At 40.8% G+C, this 26417-nt stretch overlaps 1 protein-coding gene across 4 annotated transcripts in view; it reads left to right on the top strand.

Moving 5' to 3' along the window:
- Window positions 1-3485: 3485 nt before the first annotated feature.
- The window catches only part of TENT4A (terminal nucleotidyltransferase 4A), a 58453-nt gene continuing 35521 nt past the window's right edge, over window positions 3486-26417 (top strand). For 2 of the 4 annotated variants that reach the window (XM_036406531.1, XM_036406529.1), the window contains exons 1-7: window positions 3486-4549; window positions 18178-18301; window positions 19752-19798; window positions 20731-20851; window positions 22377-22484; window positions 23194-23322; window positions 24377-24590. In XM_036406531.1, coding sequence (XP_036262424.1) covers window positions 3732-4549; window positions 18178-18301; window positions 19752-19798; window positions 20731-20851; window positions 22377-22484; window positions 23194-23322; window positions 24377-24590 — 1561 coding nt within the window. In that variant the 5' untranslated portion in view covers window positions 3486-3731. The remainder of the gene's footprint in view (window positions 4550-18177; window positions 18302-19751; window positions 19799-20730; window positions 20852-22376; window positions 22485-23193; window positions 23323-24376; window positions 24591-26417) is intronic. The other 2 variants (XM_036406528.1, XM_036406527.1) reach the window with 1 other exon arrangement.

The raw sequence follows: 26417 nt of genomic DNA, 5'->3' as shown, positions 1-26417 counted from the left end.
TGCTACTTTTAGAGGGAAATTCTCACTTTAGGGAGACAAGATTAGAAACATGCTTTATTTAGATTCTCACTGGAGAGGCTAGAAACAGAGGAGAGAAAAAGCTGGTGTTAGAAGACGATAATCTTTCTTGTCGTCGTGCCACAACAGACCACCGGGTATTATTTCTCCATATTGTACACATTTATGTAGTAACACGTAATACCTCCTTGTTTGCAGAGATATTTCAGTGATGTGCTACAAGCTTTGACAAATTATCATGAGATAAAGATATTGGTGTATTATCAAATCATTGCTTATAGATTTCTCAGAGATTTCCTTCTTCCACAAGTACTTAAAATGTGGACCTTCAAACACATTGTGCCCGCCCATCCATCCATCCATCCATCCATCCATCCATCCATCCATCCATCCATCCATCCATCCATCCATCCATCCCTCCATCCATCCATCCATCCCATGTTCTCTATTACACTTACATAGTATCTGCTGCCTTCAATCCACACAAAGAACTGACAAAGCACTATTGTAGCTTCAGAAATTCTGTCTAACACAACATAAGCCAGTGAGGGACAACTCTCTTTGTGGCTACTTCAGGAAACAGCCTAGCCTCTTCCAAGACTGTGTTTGGATTGGTGAGAGTCTCTCCTCATTCAAAAGCTGTTTCTGAGTTACTGCCTCTTACAAAGCAGTGGTCTCTACCACCTAGACCTGAAAATGAACTTGAAGATAATTTTAGCAAAGAGGGAAATCAGGCCCTCTTGAAAGTGCTAACTTTTAAAAGAAGGCAGCAGGGCAGGGAAGCAAACAAAGAAAACAGGTCATGAAACTGTTGAGCTTGGAAAGGTCTCCATAAGACTGGCCATTGTGTCTTTTTGGTTTCCCTCTCCACCTCTTTGAGCAACCTGGTCTGGTGGAAGGTGTCCTGCCTATGGCGGGGGGTTGGAACTAGGTGATCTTTAAGGTTCCTTCCAATGCAAACCACTCTGTGATTCTACAATTCTATGAAAACACTGATCAGTATTGCTTTATTTTAAGAGTTTTAACTCAGAAGGTTGAAGATGTGACCCTAACTGGATGTATGAAAAGTCAAAACACGGAAATAAAAAGACTGAGATGTTGGCTCTGTAGCTGCCTCAGCCTTCTCAATATTTCACAGCTGATCTACAAAGTAACTCCTCCAACCATTAGCATACCACAGCAGCTATGCTTGCAGAAATACTGTCCATCCTCACCTCTCCTTGCTGTACCCAGGCCATCACAGAGGCAAGGATGCAAAGTATTCAGGACTGAAAGAAGAGACAGTGTAATTCTCTGGTTTATTTCTTACAGCATCTATATGAAAAGAAGAGAGTCAAGGGGTCTGTTTATTTGTCTTGTTTCAAGTTCAATTAAAACCAAACCAAAACAATCCAAAATCCTTTGCAAGATGAACCATAAAATGAAGGACTGCTGTCAGTAACTCAAGTTGAAATCTCTGCTTAAGATCTGAACACTTCATTGACCATGCAAGAAATTGTGGTGAACATACTCCTACATGAGAAATAATTAATAGCTCTTTCATGTGGTTTGGGCTTGGGTAGTTTATTGTGTACTTTTATGTGTACTTTGGCAGTTAGTCCTGAACATAGTCCTATTCCTTTATAAAAATAAATTTATGACCTGATTTTTCTGAATGACTTCCGGTAATAAATATCAGGCTGTCACCCTCATATCAGTTTTCATATCAGTTTCCCTTGCTCTGAAGTCTAAGGGCATAGTTCGAGAATACAACTGCATCATGCACAACTATCTTTTGCTAACAAATGACAGTCTTGTTCTCCCATCCTCTCTCCACCCCCTCCTTAGTGCCAGCTCTGACCACAAAATAAGCTAATTCAAAATGAACTACTGAAAACTATTACTTTTCTTCCAAGTGCGGTCTTTTCTGAATTAAAAAGTTAAATTGGCTGACTGATCAATATCAGGGATTGTGCAAAGCAGCAGGGAAAGGAATTAGCAGGATTATAGAGAGCAGGACCTCTCCTTTTCTCACCTTCTGCAGCAGCTAGTTCATTCAAGAAGTACTGTGCAGCTGCATTGGAGGGCTGTTCTAACTACAATTCCCTGATAGTATTTGGCTTTATGCACGGTCACTCTTCTCTGTGCCGTTCTGCAGCCACGTTAAGGGCTCTATTGAACGGTGTGGGGAGTCCTAGACTGCTGGAGTTTCTGGAGGTACCTGAGGAGAGAACACTTTATCCATATGCACGCTGAAGCTGCTCATGGAAATAAAAAAGAATTAGATTGGATCAGAAAGAGAACCATTACGGACATCATTCTGGGACACTGGCTCTTAAAGCCAATCTTCAGATCACAGCACGTCTGTGTCTGATCCCGTTCCAATAGCAGTGTCCATTTTACTTAGTGATCACTGCACGCAAAACCCATCCCTTAGAGGCACCCCTTGCAACTGGCACTGTCTCCCTGTCCTGTCCACAGTCCTGGACTCAAGCCCAATAACAACTGAAGTACCCAGTGGAAATGTGGTGCTTTGCAGTGCTTTCTTGGTACCACCAACTCAAGGAAAACCTTCGCTTGGTAATGAACTGCATGGCCCTGCCTGGACACATCACCCAGGCCTCGCCTTTCCCCCAGGGAGCAGAGTGGCCCTGCCCAGCCCCACACCCTCTGCTCCTCAGCCTCCCCAATGGAGGTCAGCCTGCACTTGCTTCTCCCCTGAATTCCTCCTCAAAATCCACCCTTTTATTTTTGCGGGAACTGGGCTACCCTTCTCCACAGGGATGAGCAGTGTCATGGAGGGGTCAGACAATGCAGTATTTGTGAGAAACCAACACGGAGGCAGGGCTGCAGCTGTGCCAGCCGCTCACAGAGATGAAGGGAAGACAAGTGAGAGGGAACCTCATGAATGTCTGTAAGTATCTGAAGGAAAGTTGTCAAGAGGATGGAGCCAGGCTCTTCTTGGCGGTGCCAAGCCATAAGACAAGAAGCAAAGGGCAGCAACTGATGCAAAAGAAGTTGTACCTAAACATGAGAAAGAACCTCTTTCCTGTGTGAGTGACCACACACTGGAACAGATTGCCCAGAGAGGTTTTCGAGTCTCCTTCACTGGAGATTTTCAAGAACCGTCCGGATGCAACCGCGTGCCACGTGCTCTGGGACGCGTCTGCTTGAGCAGGGAGGCTGGAGCACTGTGGTCCCTTCCAGCCGGACCCAACCCGTGACTCTGGGGGTTTCGGAGCTGCGGAAGCCGCCCGCCGGGACTGAGGCACGGCCGCGCGCTCCGCGCCGGCGCGGGCGGGCGGGGGCGCGCGGGGCGGGGGAGCATTCCCAGCTCCCGTCTCCCTCCCGCTTCCCGCGCATGTGCGGTTGCCAGGGCGGCCGTCTCCGGTGAAGGTTTAAAATCTGCGGGACATGCGCAGTGCTGGTTCTGGCCCTGGCGAGGGGGACACGCCACATTGGAACGGCGAGCGGAGCGCTCCGGGCAGCGCCGGGTACAGTTTGCGCCGCCTTCGCTTCCTCCCAAGCCGCGCTCGCCTCGCCCGGCTCTGCCTCCGGCCGCCCTGCCGCCCTCGCTCGCTCCCTCCTCCCCGCGACACATGCCGCTGCTGCCGGGCCGCTCCTAGCGCCGCTGCCGGGCCGAGCGAGCGAGCGAGGGAGCGGGCGGTGAGCGGGCGGCGGCGCGGAGCTCTGGCCGGGCAGTGAGGGACGGCGGCGGCGGCGGGCGGGCGTGGATGGATCCCCGCGTGGCCTGGATCCAGCCCGAGCAGAAAGGACCCGCGAATGCGCTGTGGATGCAGATCTGGGAGACCTCGCAGGGCGTGGGGGGCCGGGGCGGCGCCAGCTTCCCGCACTACCTCTGCCTCAACTCCCCGGCGCTGGACTCTGCCGCCTCTCCGCCCCGCGGGCACGGCTGCGTGCGGCTTGGGGCTCCCGGCGCCTGCTGCTCCTCTTCCTCGCCGCCGTCGCCTTCGCCTTCCCCGCCGGCCCTGCTGACCGGACTGGTGCCCGCTGTCCCCGGCGGCCCCGCGGCGGTGAACGGCGGCGGCGAGGGAGGGCGGCGGCTGCAGAAGTCGCCTTCCGTGTCTTCCTCGTCCTCCTGCTCGTCGGTGGAATCCGGCACCGAGAGCCCCGGCTTCTCCTCCTCGGGATCGTGCAGCGGTGGCGGAGGTGGCGGCTCCTCCTCTTCCTCCGGCGGCCCCCGGGCGGTGGCGGTGGCTCCTCCCGGGCTGCTGGGCAGCGGGGCTGGACCCGGGGAGTTTTTTAACTTCCACGAGAACAAAGTGAACGCTGTGAATGGGCACCACCAGCCGCCGCACCCGGCGCGCAGCCCGCACCCGCCCCCGGCGTCTCCCCAGCAGCACCAGTACCACCCGGGCCGCAGGAAACGGGAGAATAAAGCCAGCACCTATGGCATGAATTACCTGCTCTCCGGCAGCCGCGGCGTCGCCGTCAACAACTCCCCCCACCAGCAGCGGCAGCCGCCTCAGCCAGCGCTGCAGAGCCCCGGCACCCCCTGGAAGACCAGGAAATACAGCCCGGGCGTGCAGGGGTGAGCAGCCGGGCCCCGGGGGCTGCTGCGGCCCCAGAGGGAAGGAGGGCCTCGGCCGCCTCCTTCCTGCGGCCCCTCCGGGAAGGGGGGCGGTGGGGTGGGATCACACGAACTCCTCTGGAGCCGGCCGCGGCAGGGAGGCCGATGGCAGGGGACGGCGGGGCGCAAACCCGTGCCCTTTTGTAAATCACCTTGGTCTGTGCTGGCTGGGTGGTTCTTGGCCGAAGCAGCGATTCATGCAGTGCGGGAACCCGTATATGCAAGGGGTTAGGCCTTACTTTGTAATAGATTGAGAGGTGAAGTTGTCAGGCCATTATCAGAGGTCACCTACAAATAATTAATGCAAGGATGTGTGCAGGATGCTTGTCAGAGCTACCAGGTCTCAATTCAGATTGTAAGGGGGAAGTGGAAGGCTTCCGTTCAGAGGGACTCAAAACCTTTGTGTTAATTTTTAAATGCCTCTGCTTAGGCTACAGCAAGCTGGTTAGCTTGGGGAATATTAGCAACATCACATGGAAGGGAGGTTCCGAGTTCTGTCTGAGATAGACATGAAAGTCAGTGTAGACTTAGAACATTTCTCTCAAGTGTGTTTTAGCTCTAGGATAAATTGAGCCTGCCGATAGATGTGCAGAAATCTTGTCTTTTTGAAGAGAATGTTTTTATGAAGCTTACCCTATCTAGTAAGCCATACCTTTCTTGTATGAATGGGTAGTTAATAAGGCCGAGTATTCAGTTTGATCAGTATTTTGGCATGGAGAAGGGACTAAAATTGAACAAAGTGTGTCTGGGATGCTCTATGAGATTGCTGTATTTTACTTGTCAAATTTCATTCAGTCAAGGGGAAATGTTACTTTCTAAAGTTAAGGTTATTTTATTCTTGGGAAAAGTGCTAGCTGCATTGGCTGACTGTAGCAGATTTCTGATGTCGCTTCAAAAATAGTTTCTTGGAACATCCTAACATCAAGACCCTTGGATGCCTGTGGAATAAAGGCATTGCATATTTGTAGAGGGAAAATAGCTAAAGATAACAGGGTATGAGCTGGGGGTTTTTAAGTTTAACTTAAAGACAGTAGCTTCCTTTTCTCTTTCATGTAGTACTGTCAGGTGCTGAGTGTGTTAAAAGTTATGAAGAAGTATTTAAATACATTTTTAAAGTAATGTTTTTGCAAACCATAACCTCAAGAGGGTGAGGACAAGTCTTGTGACTACTGCTTTTTAATTCCAGACTGACACTAAAACTTCAAATTCCTTGCAGGAAGCTAGAATTTGAATCTTCAAGAGGTGTCTTGCACTAGGAGCTTTGAGTCCTATACTAAGGAGTTTGTGTGTCTCAAGTTCCAATAGTATCTTTAAAATAGTGTGAAGTTTTATTTTTTTTGTTTTCGTAGCGATGTGGTAGAGCACTGAGTTAACTTTTTAATTTAAGTCATCTCAGTGTAAGTGAGGCAGATCTCCAGGCAGGTGGAGAAGGAGCAGCCTGAGTTCATCCAGCAGGTCTATGGCAAATGGCAAACCTGTGAATCAAATCCAAGTGTTGGAAGTTCTGTCCTTTGTAGTTGTTAGGCAGCACCACCTATGCCATTGACATAACTTTTTCATCATCTGTTCTTCTGTTTTCTTTCAGCTTTCATGTAATAGTGGCCATGTTACTCTTTAAATATGAGTTTCTAGAGAATCCATCTGCAAGGAAATTGTTTAGCTGAGATTCAGTTGTGCTGTTCAGTTCTGTAATGTAGGTAGTTCTTTTGGTGTTAATGAGAAGTTTTTTGCTAAATATCTTTGAAAGTGAAGCTGTGTTTCCTGATCTTCTGTCAAGGATCTCTGTTACAAAAGTGGCACCTGATTCTGGCAGTGGGATACCAGTAACTGCAGCATGTGCGATCCTGTAGTTCCAGAGCATTCCTTAAAGTAGTGGGGAACTAACTAGTGCTGAAGGAGAGCATGAATCTTGAAACCATAGACCTAAATATGACGAGCAGTTTCTGCCTTAAAATTTGAGGACTGCTGCCTAAGGTGAATCTTGAACAAGTGAATATTCTTAAACCATTTTCTCGTTAGTGTTATTAATTTTTTATGAAGTGCTTGCATGATTGAAATAAGAATATTTTTGCTGATGGATTTAGGTATCTATCTTCTGCAGTAATTCCTGTTTAGTGGTGAGCTTAACTTTATTCTGAAGCCTGGCTTGTGAGTTATTTGGCAATTCAAATGAAAACGCACTGAAAAGGCTGGGATGGGGACAGATCCCTACAGGAGTTTCTTGTGGATCCCTTATGTTCCTTCAGTTGCCTGCTGTTCCCTGGAACAGTCAGCTGGGTCCTGAAGTATCTCTTTGATAACTCATCATCTGTTGACAGAGCATCTTCAGTGTTGCCATCCTGCTATATGCAACTGTTGAAAAATGTGGTCCTGAACCTCTTCAGCTGCAGTCTGGTTTGGGCATTGATTAGAGGAGGAAGGACTTGATCACAGGTGCTCTTATGCTTACCCTGTATGTGAATGGTGGAGCTTACTCTGCTGTGAGTCCTGTTCCTAAAACAGTGCTTTTCTACAGCATGCTGAAATTTCCAAGTGATACGCAGTGGCTCACAGTGTTACTGTATTGTCTTCTGGTAACAGAGTAAGCAGGGCAATCTCTGTTAGCCCTCTCCCAGGCTGCAGTCCTACTTCTGATGAATTGTCAGAAGCAGTCAGTACTGTGCTCTCCTGCTTTCTCATTCAGAGGTGAGGATGGTCTGTGGCACTGCAAGTCATTGTTTTATTCACACTGCTTGTAGTCGGTGGCTTTGTGATGGTAAGTGTGATGTTTAGGAATACTGTTTAAACGCTGTGTTTTCCTCTGTTTTATGTACATCACTCATTTTTTTCCAGTGGCCTCATGCTTTCGCCACTTTGATAGCAGCATGACAGTCTTTGTAAAGGAAATTTTTCCCTTAAAACACAAGTGTGAAAAGCTATGTTTGATTAGATTTCATCCTATAGCTGTTCTTTTGGATGCCATAGATTGTCCCATATCATGCTTTTAACAGAATTTTGGAAGGTAAGGAGTGAGGAGATTGAAGCCATATTTATTCCAGTGCTTCAAGAGAGTGATTAATATAGCAGCAGTGTAAATTCCTATGTGCCTGAGTTTAGTTTAGATGACAAAATGATTGGTTTCAGATGCAAGGCAAAGAAGTATCCTTTAATATTCTGAGGTTAATTCAAGCTGTTGTGACTGATGTTCAGAAGTGCATGTTGTTTCTTGGTACTGTAAAGTATCCTCGTGTGTAAAACTACATCTAGCCTCTTAGGGTGTGCATTCTTTGCTCAGCAAATACCTTCTGTTTCTGTCAAGTCAGTATCTTAAATATATCTGAGTTATTTAAGCATCCAGAGAGTTGAGAAGTGCTCAGATATTACTTCAAAAGAGGGCATCAAGCTATTCTAAACTTTTTGCTAAGGCTTCTACTGCTTTTTTTTGGATGCACAGCTAATGGAGTGCTTTCTCTGAAGATGCAGCTAATAGCTTGTGAATAGTATAAAATTACATCAGATTTAATTATTTTATTTCTTAATATGAATTTAACAAAGTAAGTAAAAAATTAAAGCAGTTTTAACGATATGAGTCTGTACTGCTTAATACTTTCAACTAAGTGTTCAGTCTAATTGTAGATGTTGAATGAGGTTAGTGCTGAAATACCTGGCATATCTGCTTGGCACATTACAGTGCTGTGCAGAAGCAGCAGAACTGGCTTGTTGAGGATTAGTTTGGGTACCAGAACTGTTATGATACATTGGAATGGTGCTCTGCCTGGGCTAATTAGTGTCTGATGAGTTCCTGCATTCATTTTTCCCCCTGTATAGCTGTTGTCTTTAACTCTCTCTCGATAATGACAAACAAGTTCTGCTGTAGAGTACAAGAGCACCAAGACCTCCACATTTCCTTATGCTGAAGGAGGATTCAGGGCAGTATTCCCTAATGACTACAGCAGGTACTTGGGGAGAGTTCTCATGAGCAAGGTGAGCTTATGGCAGTGCTGCTACAGAAGACTTGTTTCAGTGTTCGCCAGTTTGCAGCTGAACGATACAGTGCACAAAAAGTGATGTCTAGAGATACAGTGGTGTGCCTCTGTGCTAAGCTTATATTAGATCATCTTTATTTCTTCACCGGTATGCAGTGTTTCTAATTCCAGTCTTACAGAGGTTTTTTGCATTTTTTTATATATTTCAGAACTTTAACTAAGATAAATTTAATTACAGTTTAGTGCAGTGCACTGTTAAAAATCCATTGCATTCAGGGCTGTGCATAGCTGTGGTTGCATGTTTATCAACCTTTTCTTCTTATCATCCTGCTGTCAGAGCTGTCAGATACAAATTAATGTGTGGGCATGCCACACTGTCAGCCCCTTCTGCAAATTTTGTTTTCTTGTATTTTGAGCTGAAAGAGTGTAGACTTTGGAAATGCTCTGAAGCCTTTACTGTCTGCAGTGAGATGTCCAGCACTTGTAGGGGCTTTTGGGGGCCTCCCAAGGGTGATTATTCTTAACTTCTCCCTTGCTTAACAGTGCTGTCTTGCTCCAACACCTTCTAGTAAAGAATCAACACAGTGGGCTGTGCTTCACCCACACTGCTGTCCAGTCCTTGGTGTCTGCTGTCTGTGGTGCTAGATGGACACCTGTAGTGGAAGTGTTGATGGAGGAGGCAGGTCACACTGGCATGTTACACTCAGTTCTTGTTTTGCTTTACTATAGGGTCAGGGTAGAAGTAGGCAGTATATGCTGGAGTGTATGCAAGAAGTGGAAGTAGTTGCCTGTTAGTCATAGTAAATTTCTGGAGAGAGCATCAGGATGTAGTTAAATAGATTGTTTTCATGCCTGAAGCTTGGTATGAAGGGAAGTTCCAGGGTAGCTGCTGGATGAATTGTCCAGAACAGAACATCTCTTTTTTCCTGTGGTCAAGTAAGTTGCCTTGGTAAAGCACAAAATTTCCATGCAAAGTGGGTACCTAGTGTAGAGTTAGAGACTGCTGCTGTGGGGAGTGGAATGAAAGGAATGTTTTGGCAGCAGTAGGCTCCAGAGTCACCAGAGGTACTAGAGGTCAGAAAGGCTGAGCTACAGTAGTAAAACATGAGAAGGCCTTGTATGACAGGTGCTCACATCTGTGTGTAAAGGAGAATGTGACATGTTTGGAGCAGTTTAATCCTGGCATCAGCTCCATGGTGTTTTTGCCAGTTGTTAGGCTTTGGCAGTAGAGACAGCTGGCACTAAGAACACCAACAGCTGTACTGGGTGAGACCCTTAGAGGCCAATGCCAAATATTGGGGAAGGAATATGTAAACATGAGCTTGTGGTGATATTTTCTGGAAGCATCTCCCAGCTTTAGATTATTAGTGGTTCTTGGACTACCTGGGTTATAGGCAGTGCATTGTTATGCTTATTGTAGATTTTATGTATGAATGTGTCTTGCCTTGATCTTTTATGATCTGGGATTAGCAATGACCTGTGGGAAGATGTTCCTGAGTAAAGCTATGCATTATGTAATGATTTTTATTTTTATTTTTTTTATCCTGAGGCTGTCACTAGGGTTGTAGTGCCTGCCAGTTGCAGGTCTGTGCATCACAGAGGCAGACCATGAGTGCTTTTTGCAGGTGACTTGAAAAAGAAGGAGGGGGGAGGTTGAGTCACCTGACAGTTGTTTGTTTTCTAGTCTGTTAAATTATTTCTTGTATTGAAACTGTTTCCTGCCTCTAGATGTTTATCTCTGCTGTATGCTTTTCAGTCCCTGCTTTATCTTTGGGACTCACATGAACCATACCTGTGTGTGATAGTGTCACAGTTTTCCTGCATCTTGGGCTATCTTGTTCTGTCTTGTACTCTGTCTCCTTATTACTAGCATGGGACTTGTCTGATGTTTTTGTGCTTGGAGGCTTCCCCATGGCTCTTCTTTTAATATGGAAGCTAAGAGTTCCAGTTGCTTGTTTCCTGGTTAAAACATTTCTTTATCTATATGGAGGGTCTTTCCCCTCATCCCATGTCAGCTTAATTTCTTCATAAGCCTGCATAAGGGTGCATGGGACCATTGTCAAACTCCAAATGCCATTTGGAAATCCAAAAAAATTGATAGATTTTCCTGTGTGGTTCTCTGATTCTTCCAAGTAGCTCTGAATGTTGTTGTTGTTGTTTTTTTTTTTTTAAGACACTGCTTCCATTCATGATAGTTACATTAGCATCTTGATATAGTCATAGCTATTTATTTATTGCATTGATTCTGCTTTAGGCTACTTTGACTGTTTTGAATGTCAAAGCTAATCCTTTTAAATTAAAAAAGACAGATTACTTATTGTTCTGGTACAAATGCAGTATTGAGTGTGTATGACTTTTGGTGAATGCTGAATTATCAGGAATAGGTTTTGCTGCGAAGTATTTTCTATTAAAAAGTTTGGGACAAGTTCTTCCTTCATAGTTCTGGATGAGGGAAGTCTCTGAGGAATTAAAAAAAAATTAACCACTAACTTCTCTACATATCATGCATTTGGATCACTTAAATTTCTCTGTACTGATAACTTAATTCACTTAACAGAAGCAGGTTTTTGGGCTCTTGAACTAGTTTAGCCTTTCTTAGTCATAGCTTTGCATCTTGTTAAGTTGTTCCTCATAATCGTTGTTGATATCCTTAATCTTCCAATCCTCTTTTCCTGCTTTATACATGACTTCAGGATTTCTGAAGACATCTTCTGATGGAATCCTATGACAAAGTAGTAAAAGCTCTTCTTTTCCCCTAAAATCTGATTAGTGATGCACACTAAACAACCAGTGTGATATCTTTAGAAGACTGAAACACATTGTTCTTTTGGTTATGATTTTGAAGGAGCTTCCTCTGTTATATGGCAAACTGCAGCAGTACTTAAATCCAGAAAGGATTTTTCTAGCTTTTTTGCCTTGCAGAGATGCTGACTTTGAATGTGAAGGGTTTGTTGCCAGTAGTGCTTTGATGGGTGCATTTTGAATTAAGAGTCTGCTGCTCAGAATTACGTCAAGAGTTGCTTCTCTTTAATGTTTCAGTGGCTAACCTGATGTAATGAATACCTGATCTACATGGGCTAAATTAGTCTCTCATCACTAATATGTTTCTGCTGTTGCAGTCTGACTTGTCTGGGATGTTAATCGCTTGCTATCTTTGAGCATTTGGAAAAGAATGGTATTAAGACAGGAATTTCAGGGTTTAGTGGTTCTATTTATTGGCATAGCAAGCTTGCTGATTCAGTCCCAAGGTTTAATATATGGCATTCTCCTTCACTGTTGCAACAAAATGATTGTGATGTGTTCTTGGTGGTGTAGGGAGGTTCATCAGTCCAAGTCAGGAGTAATGCTGACATTAGCCCATCATCAGTCCAAGTCAGAAGCTTATTATTAGCTGATCATCAGTCCAAGTCAGAAGCTTATGTAGCAGATCTGCATTGCCATGTATTGAATTGGAGATGTATATCTGCTTATTTGTAATTTTTTTTATGATGCAGATTTTTCAGAACCCATCCAGCCATTAATAAGGTAATTAGTTGAGTTTTATTGGATTGATATAGTTTGCAAAAATATTTTAGTTTCTGATTTTCTTCAAAATGCAGACAAATTGTTACTTAGGTCTGGACATTTGCAATATAAATCAATCCAACAAACTTAGTTTCTTGGGTGCATCAACTGTCAAGGTGTTTTTAAGACGTAAAATCAAATTGCCAAGAAACCTGGTCTGAAGTTAGGATGGGCTCTGACTTGCATGACTCTGGGGCAAAGAGAAAGCTTAGAGAGGAAAAAAGAACAATATGATCTCTTGTGGAAAATGTACAGTGTATTTTTTCTGTGGTTCCTTTTTTCTTCCTATCTCTCCTTTGTAGCTAACATGCAAAGCAAGCTCAATTCTTGACTTTGGTATTTACCTGTCTGTAAAACATTTCAGAGCTGAGATTTGTAGGTACTATATAATTGGGATTTTTTTTTTATTCTGCCAGTCATTTTAGTTTGCTGCCTTCCATACAATTACAGTGACAAAGGTAATTGCTGTCTGAATAATGTAGTAGTATGAGACTGATTTGGTGCAGCAGTATGGTCTGTGAATGTAGCACTGTGTTTTCATAGTTTCTCTCATCTGTAAGCTTAGAACATTGCATAGAGGAGCAGTAGTAGTGCTGCCTGAGCCTTACTGGTGTTGAGGAGGACTATTATACAAAGGTAAAGGAATCTGATGGGTGTTGTGAGTGGGAATGGGAAGGATTGTGGTTCATCTCTTCTTGGTCATAGATGTATTTTAGCCCCTTCTGCAGATGTCTTAATCTTAGATCATACTGGGAGAAATCTGTCTCAGAATGCATCCTTGCTTTCACACTCTCTCTCTCTCTCTCTCTGTGTGTGTGTGTGTATATATATATATAATCTCGATATGTATCTCCTCCTTTATTTCACTGAACCGTGTTCTGTAGTTTTAGACTGTAAGACTGATTGACTGATTTCAACTATTGAATGCATTTGATTGTGGTAGTGTGAGATTTCACCTGCGTTTCCATGATAATGCAATTGTGCTTTGCCCTAGTCATAGGTGAAGGTACAGTTCAACAGATTTCCAAAATATGTGCAGTGACTGACGTGCATTTCATCATTTAGTCTTGAGACAGTGAAGTCATGCATGTTTTGGAATTCCTGCTTCATTGGAGGAATATATTCTATGACTTGTAACCTTTATTTCAACAGAGATTCTTTTGAGATGCTGTGTAAACCTCCCCATTTCCTTACCTCCATTTTCTACACATCCCTAGTATTAGACCCCCATGCTTTAACTGTGGCATCTGTTATTTCCTTTAATAAGGATACTTGGATGATGTGTTAGCCTTCAGCTAGAAAAATACTCAGTAAAGATTGTTTTTAGAAAATGTTAATTGTTCCACATAAAAGATGCAATCATGTTGTACTGTTCCTTTAGAATAAATTATTGTGCTTAGTAGTGTAATCATGTTGAACCAGATGCTTACTTGAGGGAACAAAGTCTCTGTAGGTTTTAATTTACCTTCTAGTTTCTTTATGATGTTTGAGAATTTTGTTTCACTGCATTGAAACTAGTCCTTGAAGTAATAAGTCAATCTTATGTATAATATGTTTGCAGTAAATGAGTAAAATGGATGATCTCCTTTCTTAGAAACCTGCCTTTGAGGAAAACCATTGCAAAAGTCTGAGAATGTCACCTGAATGTTATTTTAGTGTTAGAGGCTAGAAGAGTGGCTGCCTTTCCTTACAGAGTAGAAGGGATAATTTTTTGATAAACAGAAGATGTTTATTTTGTTGCAGTAGTTCAGCCTGTAAGCAGCAGATGCTTGCTGTGCTTAGCAGTAATAACATCAGTAAATGGTAGGTTCCTCCAGGCTGTTAAAATTAGCAACCTGAATAATCTAGCAAGTACAAGTAGCCTCTCTTTTTCATTCCTGTGTTCTAATCTTTCCCATCTTATATTAAGTAAGAGTACAGTTATAGCTTACCAACAAGTTTCTTTCCCAGTATTTCTATAAATACAGTAAAGCTGTCTTGTGAAAAAGTTGATTAAAAGGCCTACATTTGCTAGTGAGGTAATACAATGGGCATCTTAAAATGTTACAGGAGATTGCTAGGTGCTGTGATGCTGTTGGGAATCCAAATTCTTTAAGAAGCCTGAAGGAAATTGAGAAGACTGACTTGTATATATGTTAAGGGAAGCTCTATGAAAAAAAGAGCAGTTAGGATGTTATTTGTATCTGCATGTACATTATGTGCTGCAGATGGAAATTATGTCCCTAATGGTTAAAATAATGTCACAGTCCTGACTTAAAAAGTGCTTATGAAAACCATAGAGGGTAGGTGGACAAAATACTTAAGTAAAAACTATCCCTGTATTGGCTGGCTGACTGTTCCATGGTTATCTGTTTTTCTCAGACACTGCATTATTCTTTCAGCTAGTGAGAAGTTATACTGGGCTTAGTCCTGAACAGCATACAGGATCTTGTTTTATATACATGAGAGCTGGAGTTTTTTTTTGTGACAGTGTTCCTATAACTTTATCTGAGCAAAGATGTTTACAGAATGCAAACTCCTGTAACATTAAGTTTTAAAAAAGCATCTCTGTTTTGAGAAGCTTCTTCAGGTGTAAACCAGAAGATAAAATGCCACAGTGGTTGTACTACCTTATGCTGACTGTGAGTATAGCATTGATTCTTATTCAGTAGGACATAGACCAAGATGATCTTTTAGAAATTGAATTAAGGAAAACTGGAAAGAGCAAGCAAAATAGAAGTCTTTTAAGTCAGACGGTTAAGAGCTGGTTGCCACATGTATTAAGACCTGAAAGTCGTGCACATCAAAAGCAAGAAACTTGCCAGAGTCAGTAGGGCTCAGAGACGTGAAAGGGCACCAGGGGGAACACAAACCATGTAGTAAGAACTAAGTGAACTAATTGCTTTCTGTCAGAGAAGGACTTCAGAGACTTAAGAAAGCTTTGACTCCAGGCAACTGCAGTTTTAAATTTCAGTAAGAGTTTAAATCGAGTCAGCAGAATAATACATGGTTATACACCCATGTCTTGTGGTATGTGCCAAAGAAGTTGGGAATTAGCCATGAGTGTGGCTTGAACTCTAAATGAGCTTTGATATCTAGACTTCTGCTGTTGTCCTGTGCAAATTGAAGCATTAAACCAAGTACTGCCTTGCCAGTGTGAAGTAGAAAATGTGAACCTGACTTCATATTAAAGAGCAGATGAGGGAAGGACATGTAGACTAGTGATGAGTGATACTCTCCTAAGTCTTTCATAACGTGGTTAACAATTGTGACTGTTAATCATTGGAAGAGAGGCTCGGTGGGGCATCAAAGTTGAGAGTACTTGTGGGTTGGCTGTTTTCCTGTGCTCACTGATGCACTGGGGCTGCTTTTGAAAGGCTGTGCTGTGTGTGGTAGAGGTTGTGATGGAGATGGTTCCCCTTTTATTCTTTTCCCTAATACAGGATGGCTACTGTAAATGCATTTTTTCCCCAGAAATGTCTAGATCTCCTGAAGTGGTTGGATGGTGCTGATAGCATAAAAACCCAGAACTTCTTGCATGACCAAACATAAAGAAAGGATCTAGTACATGTTTTGATTAAGGTAGTTGTGTCTCACAGGTCTCATTTTCTTGAAGGATTTATGGTTAATCCATATTCCTGTGTTCCGTTGATAACATAACTTGTGGATCTTTTTTCAGAAGAATGTTTAAGATTCTTTTTGAAGACTGTAAAAACCAAACATTTACAGGTTTGCTGGGTTAGCTCTTAGAAATAACCAAAGGAAAGAATAAATTATTTGCTTTATAATAAGGGAAAGTTACAAATAGAAGTAGTCAAGACTGTTGCTCGATATGTTCATAAATACCTGGAGGGAAGAAACGAGTGAGAAAAGGATAGAAAGGATAATAGAAAGCTAGAGCTGACTGCAGACAGACACCGTGGGAGTTCATTGTTCATTAGATTATAAAATTGCTGGTAAAATTAAATTCTAGTAAATATAGAATCATGACTGAAGAAAAATAATTTGGGCTGAATGCACACAGTGAGTGGGCTCTATGTTGATAGTTTTGTTCAGAAAATACTTTGAAGCTCCTTCATTATGGTTTCTTTTAAAGAGCAGCTATGTGCTCAGGTACCCTCAAGCAGCAATATTCCCAAGTGTAGGGACAACAAAATGAAAACAGATGTGCGTTCTGGACTGAATGGCAGAATGACGTGTTGACTCTGTGTGTCTTTCTGCCCACCTGTCAGAAAACGTGGTGCAAATGGAAAACATGCCTAAGGAGGTTAGCAGTGATCAAACTTTGGGCTTCCTCTTGTCAAAGGAGACAAAAACCTGTAAGGATTAGTCACTTGGAAAACTACTGGTGGATAGAGATAAATGGATTGAGAGCCTGAGAAGTCTTGTGTTTTGAGGTGAACTGCCAGTAACAACTTTTTTTTTTTGCCCCAGGAAAAAACATCAGATAAAATCATTACCAGGCAGCAGTTTAAAATAAAGCACTCTTGATTCTGATGCATACTTAAATTCTCATTGAATGCCACAAATAACAAAGCAGAAATGGACTAAAAGACCTGGAAAAATCTATGGAATTAAGTTCTTTGAGCTAATAGGTATCAGGTTGGGATTCACCCTGAACGTATGCCGGATGAAATTACTGGAGGCTTGGAAGGATGGTTGCACCTTTGTTTTTCTTGCCTTTTCTTGCTTTCACCCTCTATCTGCCTACTGCAGATTATTATAGGCAGAAGAATAGGAAGTCTTTAGGCTGTCCCCAGTGCTGCTAGGTGTATTCAGGTATTTTATTCGTTGGTCTTTTTGTCTTGGAAAGGTAAGAAAAAAGCATACTTTCTATAAACAAAACAAAATAAGAGCATGTTAGTTTGTATTTTCTGTCTTGCTCTAAAATTTTGGAATCAAGTGGATTCATCAGCAAATTGAAATGTTAGTTACATCTGCTGTGTAGTTAAATGTTCAGTTGTGGGTCCAAGCTCAGTTTAAGAAAAGAGAAAGGGCAAACAGTAGTTCAAAATATTTATGCTTTTTGGAAGTATCTTCGAGCTTTGCTGCAAAAATCTCTTTGTGTGTGGGAAGGAATACTGACACTTAAAAATTAGGCATGTGGTCTCTTGGAAGTTACCTGCTAGCAGGAGAGTTACTGAGTAAAATGAATTGCAAAAGTCTCAGATGAAGAGTTGAGTTCTACTAGAGAGGTATTAAATTTTGCTTTTGGAAGGTTAAGTATATAAACTAGAGACTAATTTTTGGGTTGAGGACAGCATTTAGATTTCACTACAATGTTGACTAGATACATTTTGTGAGTTAGACAGAACTCTTAGAAATATGTCAACATCAAAAAAGATGTTTTGGAAAAATGTCACAGTGGTAGTTATTTGCATTTGTGTTTGGCATGGCTTGATGCTTTTCCATTGAAGGCAAACATGACATTCACCTGAATACTCAAATTTGGCAGCAGGAGTTCTATAGTGCTGGTAGCTGTGAAACAAAAGGGCTTAATAGGTGTATAAGGTTCCAGTGTCAGGACTCCTCGTGTAACATTGGTATAAAAATACTTTACACTTGAGAATATATTTAACATTTCTGACTTTGAGTTCAGTTGGAAGGTTGCTTTCTATATGAATGAATGGCTAATGAAGGGCTTGAGTGTCAAAGTGTATGTTTTTACATCAAGAAATTCTCAAATGTCCTTTTTATTGTCCTCTGCAAAATCTCACCATTGCCAGTAGCCTGTTTGCAGTCTGTGTAAACTGCTACATACACAGAAGTAAGAACTGCTGGAAGAATAAACCTGCTTGAAGACTTTTGTTGATCTTGTGCTGCTTCACATTTCCATCATAATGTAGTTTTTAAGGCTCAGCTTTGTTTTCTAAAGAAAAGAATCATTAAGGATCAGGAGCTGAATTTGGCCTTCACTGCTGAGCCAGTAAGAAATTTAGTGAATGTCTACTAGAGTTAGTGTTCTGAGCTCTCTGGTAAAGGATGATATTAAATAAAGCCTATGGTCTGTTTCTTGTAAAATTTATGGTAATAGTTAAATAGTTCAATTGTGACTTTAACTGATCTTGTTTTCTCCATTAGACTACATGAAGAAATCATTGACTTCTATGACTTCATGTCCCCTCGTCCTGAAGAAGCAGCTATGAGAAGAGAAGTGGTAAAAAGGATAGAAACAGTCATCAAAGATCTCTGGCCTACCGCTGATGTGAGTGTAGCTTCAGTTGTGATTTGCTTCTCTAGTAAATTGTAGAGCTTGGTTCACTTAATCTTGCTATTATCTTTCTTTCTTTTAGGAATGAACAGGTAACTTTTCACGTTTAAGGCAATTGACTTAATATCACAGTTCTTGCAATATTTGGAAATTTATTTGAAATTTATTTTAAAAAGAGGGGAAATTTTAAACCTAGATTTTGGGTTAATGAATTCTACTGAATGTTTTTTTCATTTTGAGAGCTGGTAATGTGATTCTTTTAGTAGTGCCTTTCTTAAAAAAAGCTTATTAAATTGATTGTCTCTGTATAATTTAATTTTGAATAATAAAGTGGGACTGACTACCTATATATCCATTTCTGCAAGGAGTCCTGAATGTGTGGATATTTTTAAGTCAAAATATTTTATGAAAGAGCAATTAAATGCAGATTTTTTTTGTACTCTTCATGAATTTGACATTCAAGGAATTGCTTTAGCCCCACTGTAGTGGGAAAATTGCACTCCTTGAGATACATTGCCATCTAAACTGGTGTGATTTCAAACACTTTGTTACCCAATGAATAAGTCTGCTTATTCAAAAAGATTTTACTCTATTCTAGCATCACCTTTGTGATTGCCAGATTGTAGCTTTGTCATTAGACACCAGAAAAATGTTTCAGACCACAGTGATTTCGTAGCCTTCCATGGCAGACAGTGAAGGGCTCAGGCTACAGCACTGAGCTAAAAATACTGTAAAGCTGATCTGCTTCATCCTCACCCGTGTTTTTCCTTCATAGTGAGATTTTTGTACCTTGTGGAAATTGATATAAACACTGAAAAGGGCCTGTGTTGCCTGGCCAAAAACTAAGTGAGCTTGTGCATTGGGCTCTTCTGTGTCAGAGAGGGAAGGACATCTCAATTCTTAAGATGGGAAGCTCACTGAAAGTATTTGATGTGGTCTGTGGATGTATCTTCATTGTGCCTGCTTTTCCACACAAAAACACCTGCTGCTACTTCATAGTTGTTCTTGACAGTAAAATCTGTAGTATTCATATTTATCTGAATGATATGTTTAGATGTACTTGCTGGTTTTTAAACATAAACATTTGGAAAAAAATTCCCTTAAACTGTTTCAGTAAAGCTGTCCTGTAAGGAAAGGAAGGAGCAGAAGGGAAAGAAACGAATAAAAGCTTGTATGTCTGTCAAACTGGAAATAAGTAATGCAAAGAACTTGCCTAAATTTATTCCCTGCAAGCTGGATTGGTAGTTATTTCATGGTAAAGAAGCCAAATTTCCTCTAAAGTAGCATCTCTAAGAAAAAGTGTGCTTGTACAGAGAGTATATAGTAAAGTAACTTTTTTACTTACTATGTCCTTAAGAACTGGAGAAAAGTATGAAGTTTTGTGAAAGTAAAAGGAATTGAGCATTCATAATTGCAAGATGTTTTCTTGCTGTGTTCTTTTCAGGTCCAGATATTTGGCAGCTTTAGTACAGGGCTTTATCTTCCAACTAGGTAAGTAATAGTTTACTCTTGTCTTCTTTTAGAGAAATGGTAGATCTCAAAGAGGAGTTTAGAATGGAATGTGCAAATGTGTCAAACTTTCAGTAAAACTTTTGAAATTCATGTGACACAGGGAAGAGCTTTTGAACTTCAAGATTTGTATTTGATGTATTATTTTACTGCTCTGCTTGTTGACCCTTTGGTGAATTACCTTTTCTTTCTTGTGTCTGGGGTTAGTCTTTGGCTTTTTTTTAAACAGACAGTGCAACTGAATGTTTGGCATTTCCCTTGTAAAGACTGTTTTGTTAAATAAGATAAATTACTAAGAATATGTCACTTACCACAGAGTTACTGTGTAAAGTCAAAAGAACCATCACAGTGCTGCATTCCCATCTTTTTGGAGAGCAAAATGTCTTACTTAATTTGGTATTTTCTATCACTTAATGGTTCAGTTTGATGTGGAAACCTGTGTAGCTCTGCCTTGAAGATGAGGTTGTCTTTATATAAATTAAATTTTCAGAAGGAAAGCACTGGAAATTTTGTTTCTGTGAATACCAATCACTGATAAAATTCTTTGGATTATTCAAATGCCCGTCAACATGAGTTGACAGATGATGGATGGAATTGGTCTAAGTCAGAGGGGAGGGAGCATGAAAGGTAAAAGGGAAAGGAACTCGGAGAAAAACTCATTAGAGTAATGGAAGCAAAAAACTAGAATACTGCTTTGGGTCCTAAAATACCATGGACTGTCTTGCTTAATGCTCCTAGAAGAAGCTTATTGGTAACCTATATTGCAAATTGCAAAATGATCACCATGTGTGGTCATTTGGTACTTGTAATCATCATGGTACTTGTAATATGTAGAATGCCAATCTTACCATACTTTTTGGCAGCATATTGTGCTTTAGATTTACTGGGTTTCATGCTGTGTTCTTTTTGTCTAGTGATATTGACCTAGTTGTTTTTGGGAAATGGGAGCGACCCCCTTTACAGCTGTTGGAGCAAGCACTGAGAAAACACAATGTGGCTGAGCCATATTCCATTAAAGTACTTGACAAAGCTACGGTAAGTCATAGCTGTGGAATACTGAACTGAAAAACTTTCAGACCCCTTCAGATGTTGGTGATAAATAGTATTCTTAATTCCTGGAGCAAATTATATTGTCTTAAACTCTCTGCAAGATTTCAGTAGAATCTGTATATGCTTAGCAATAGCACGGAGTCTTTTGTATGGCCGTTGGTAATTCTATGTACTGTGCTTACTGAAGGCCATACTTTATACTTAGGTTGTCAATAAAGATCTGAAAGTTAGTATTTGCAGAATATCCATTAAAATAAGTTAACTATTTGCATAATGTTTTTCCACTGACCTTTGAGGGGAATTTGTTAAGCCAGTAGCTAGAGCTGTCTAGCTTTCAACATGGTTTTCAGGTTGTCTTGTTTCTGATGGCATAGTGAAGTGTTCCAAACTTAACATTGGGTTTTCCTGTCCAAAATATACTATTTGAGAGCTTTATGTCATTTGTAAGACTGATGTGTGTTACCTCTTGCATCTTTCTTGTAAGCCTGAATCATGTTGAATAAGTTAAAAACTTAATGCATGAGAATTTTATGTTACTGGGCAAGTGATGTTTTCTTCAGGGGACTAAGGTGAGTATTCCAAACTTCTGTTAGCAAGCTTCTGTTTTGTGGTCTCTAAAACAGTCTTCCTCTTTTAGGTTCATAATATTCCTGTGGCTTTCATTAGAGTAGCAGTACATAATAGTAGCGTTGGTAGTCTTTGGTTTACCTGACAACAATTGGGATTTTCAGAATCTGTATTACCAGTTAATGATGGAAAATGGCACTAGGAAAATTGCTTACAATTGTACTATTCCTTCTTATTTTTTTCTTCTGATATTGGTATAAAATGCTATACTTCTGCTCTTTTTTATTTTTCATTTCAGATTAAAAATATGAAGAGTTTAATTTAAAATAAATCTTTTCAGCTGAAGTTTAGGTTATGATTTTAAGATGATTTTGTAGGGCACTGCCTTCCAGTGGTGGTGCGAAGCTAGACTACATATTCAGTCATTTTATATTCATTTATTCCTGCCATATTACTGTATGGCTTTGCTTTATTTCTTCTGGCTTTCATTTGACTCTGCATTGAGCCAGTTCATCTTGATAAACCAACAGGCATTACTTTCTGCTAGGCTGGTTTCCTGTCAGTTCAGCAAGTGAATGGTGCAATACTGGGTCAGAGGAATGCAGTTCCCACAGGTTATGAGATTACAAGATCTCCTATTAATTGGAATGAGTCATTAAGTAAATTAAGTTGTCATATGAAACACTGCTATTGCAGCTATGAAGGCAGATAGCTAATGGCTGTGGTAGAGTACTAGAGTGATGGTAGGTTAAGGTGATTGTACATTAATCAGCTCCCTGGAAAGCATTCATTGGTCAGTCAGGTCAGGATTGTTACCTCCTCTTAGACAGCCTTGATAGTTGCAATCATTTGGACTGCTAATATCCACGTGTCTTGAGTAAGCTAAGGAACAGCACCAGTGTTGTATTCCTGGGGATTCACATTCTTGTCTTAATCTTTTCAGGTACCAATAATAAAACTCACTGACCAGGAGACAGAAGTGAAAGTTGACATCAGTTTTAATGTAGAAACTGGTGTGAAGGCAGCTCGATTTATCAAGGAATACATGAAGGTATCAGCAATGTATTGAATGTTATGCTACTTACCAAGGATGTGCTAGATGCTTAGCTAACCTTTTTTGGTATGGCTTGACAGTTTATTGCTGAAGACTATTTTCATTAATACTAATTAAACATGGATGTTTTAATTTATTATCTATTGGTGTCCATTCAGTGTTCACTTAGAGTGCTAGGTGTTTGAATAAACCTGTACACTGTGAAAGACCTTCTATGGTCATGCCTAGATGTACAGAGAGGTACTAAACTTTGCTTCTGAAGCAAGTCTCTTTTCAAGGTTTGCTTACCTTGAATTTAAGTGATGCTGCATTATGAATACTGTCCTGCTAAACTGTCAAAAACCAATTCTTGTGTAGCTACACACTTAAAAGTTTCCTTTTACGCTCTGTAGTAAAAGTACTATTTAGAGTGAAACCTTTGGCTATAGTCAGTGATATTGCCATTCAAAGAAGGATATAAAAATCTTACTGTTTAGGTGGGAAATAAATTTAATACATAAGGTCTTTGATCAAATAAGAGTTGAAGGCTATTCATCTGTTTCTAGAATAAAAAAAAGCAAGTGTTTCAGTTCTTCCTGTGGAAACACTGTATAGCACACCACTGGAAATATTTTTGTATTAGATGAATCTTTACTGAGATTGTGTACTTCTTTGTTTGTTTTGGAATGTTGACATTGTCATTGATAAAACTTGTTTTGCTTTGCAGAAATATTCTTTGCTACCGTACTTGATTTTAGTATTAAAACAGTTCCTCCTTCAGAGGGATTTGAATGAAGTTTTTACTGGTGGAATTAGCTCTTACAGCCTAATTTTAATGGCAATTAGTTTCCTGCAGGTAAGTCTGTTCCTTATTTGTTTCTCTGTTCTTAATAAATATTTTGGGTTCTGTATTTGTGCCCTTTTATTGTACTGTTTCTTCAGATGCCCCTTGCACAGTGCAGCATTACTGTTATGGTTCTGAGTGTTTGACTCTTGAAAGATCCGGTGGACTACCTCTCAAACATCCAGGGTCTATCCTGTGTGAGCTGGAACAGCAGCAGGAGCCTTGTGAAAGGCATAGAGGCTGTGCATTGCTCTCTACACCAGGGCCTCTACCTGAATCATCGTAACGGTGCTTCATAAATCTGCAGGATGCATTTTTGTCTTTTGCTTCCCAGACTACTGGTACTGAATGTGAAGAGTAGTTGATTTCAGTGTTTATTAAAATGATGAAATCCAACAGTCAAGTTTGGTTCTTTTTTCTTAAATATTGGTTAGGTTTTGACATGCTTAAGACTGGCAGATGCTGTACTTGAGTGATGAAATAGTAACAAGTTACAACTTCTCTTCATACAGTTTTGTGACAGTGAGCCTCCTACAGGTATGATGAGATATAGGGTTAACATCTCTCAGCAGCTGTGGTAATGGAAAACTTACATATTCTGCTGCTGATGGTGTTGACTGCACTATTACTATAGATTTTATGTACCAAATGTAATAAGTAGAGAGAGAGAGACAAACTGTATTTCAGTTGGGGAAACTAGATTGCTCCCCACTTTCTGAACGCTTTGAGGGATGAATTTGTTGTAGAAAATCGGGTACTACTTTGTTACTAACTAGGCTATAATTTAGTATGCAGTACTTATTTCTTGTTTGAGACTTAAGGAAAAGAATTCCCTAATCCTCAAAAAGCTACGTGAGGAAAGATGAAAGAATTTGGCTTTCAGATACTACTGAAGTGCTGCCTCCTCTAGGTTGTGTGAGAGTGGTTTAAGTACATGAAGAGTGAATTATTCAGATGAGACTTCTGTGAAGAAATACTCAGCTGTTAAATGAGACCTTTTTGTTGCCCTGTGTTATGGTCTGAAAACTAGTAGTTTTTAATATGCAAAAACTGGTTTGTGTTACAGCTACATCCAAGAATTGATGCCAGAAGAGCTGATGAAAACCTTGGAATGCTTCTAATAGAATTTTTTGAACTCTATGGAAGGAATTTTAACTACTTGAAAACTGGTATTAGAATAAAAAATGGAGGTGCCTATATTGCCAAAGAAGAAATCATGAAAGTCATGACTAATGGATACAGACCATCCATGCTATGTATTGAAGATCCTCTTCTGCCTGGTAAGACTGTACACTTCTTGCAGTATTCCAGAGCTCTGGCACAGCTTGTGCTCTCAGCTTGCGTTAGTCCGTCAGATGAGTTAAGAAGCTGCACTGGGAAGAGGCTATTGCTGCTGTAGAGGTACAGTCAGGTAGGAGGGCTGAGGGATATGGGCTTGAGGTCTCACAAGATTCTTAGCCTGAGTAAATTGAATTACATACAAACAGTGTAGTTGCCATAATGCTTTGGAGATCCAGAGGACATAAGGAGATTCTCTGACAGCATTGAGAGGTAGTGAAAGAAAGAATTCCAGGAAATCCTGGAAGGAGGGTTGTTAGCAGAACAGTTCTCCATTATTTGCTGTGAGAATGAGATTGGAAGGTGTTGCTTTTACTGCCACAGTCTGTGGTGCCATACTTCAGATAAATCACGCCATATGGGAAAGAAATGCCCCAGGTGCAGAACCTGTCCTGCAAGGTGATACCACAGGGACTGCACAGGAGCAGGGGTGGGTATCTGTAAAAAACAGCTGCGGTGGTGGTGGTGTGGAGAGCACTTTGCATAACTGGCTTCTGTGCTGCACAGGGATCTTTAGGGAATGCCATTTAGCGTTTTTAGAGTTGCATCTTCTTTGGATAGTACTTAACATAGGTTTTTTTTTTTTTTTTTTTTTAGATTTGGTTTTAATTCAGTAACCCTCAAAATAATTGAGCTTAATTTTGGCTAAGTGCCTCAGGAAAATTTCCAGCTTTATAGTACTCAGTTTGTATTCTATTTAGACCATCACAAGTAGCTGAAATTCCAAACCAGCTTTTTAACAGAGTCAATTTTCAGTTAATTTGGACTTCAGCACAAATATTTCTAGAATGTAATTGGCAGTCCAAGTCCATACTGTCACATTTTGTGTGTAGACATTTTATAGCACTTGTACAGCACTTCTAAAGCAAATACCATGGATCAGGAGCTGAAAGCTGGCACCTTTCTAAATACTCAATGTGCTGAATGTTCATACTTCCCTAGAACAGGTTGCAGGCTGTGATACTCATTTGTCTAGCTATGTGTCTGATACGTTTGTAACTCTGTGTCCATCATGACTCTTGTATTTGGCCAGGCATAGGTTAGGGTGTGATTGTGCAGAACTGTCATTGTCATTGAGATTTCCTTTAGGAGCTGTGTACTTACTTGCCTGAAGTCCCGTTTGAATAGCAGCATGAGCCACAATTGTTTAGAGTCAAAAATCCTTCCTGCCCTTCAGTTCTGTTCCTTTCTATCTGCTGGGGACTGAAGAAGAACAAATTGTGTGTGCAACTGAGTGTTTTAATCACTGCCAATAGTACTATGGAGAAGGAAAAAAAAGGTCTAATAGGGGCTCTGAACTGTTCCTCCTGGCATTAATCTTGCAGAAACGAAGAACTGTAGTTTAGAAGAAAGAATACCTATATGCTGTCAAAGAGTTGATAAGAATGAAGCTAAATTAAATAAAGAGTTTGTATGGTGTGAGATAATATAATTCTTATAGGGGATAGTGTTTTGGCAATGGAAATGAAAACTGACAATATTTTTAAGTTATCTGACCACTGTGTCTCATAGGGATATTCTTTAGCAGCTACCATAGACCTTCAGAACTTGCCAGATGAAGCTAGGAAGAAAATTATGTAGCACATCTAGGATGGCTCTTTGAATCAAATCTGATGAGTACAGCCTCCTTAGATTCAGATTCAGACTTAATCACATATTCCTACAGTATCTAAAATTGCCTGTCAAGTGTATGTTAGTAACATCTAGAATTCTGTTAATTAGTTTAGTTCTGTTATTCCTTCTGTCCCAGTACAAAAATCTTTCCAAGG

Source organism: Molothrus ater, chromosome 1, assembly GCF_012460135.2.
Source record: "Molothrus ater isolate BHLD 08-10-18 breed brown headed cowbird chromosome 1, BPBGC_Mater_1.1, whole genome shotgun sequence".
In the NCBI taxonomy this organism is placed as follows: domain Eukaryota; kingdom Metazoa; phylum Chordata; class Aves; order Passeriformes; family Icteridae; genus Molothrus; species Molothrus ater.
This window is presented reverse-complemented; position numbering and strand designations above follow the sequence as displayed.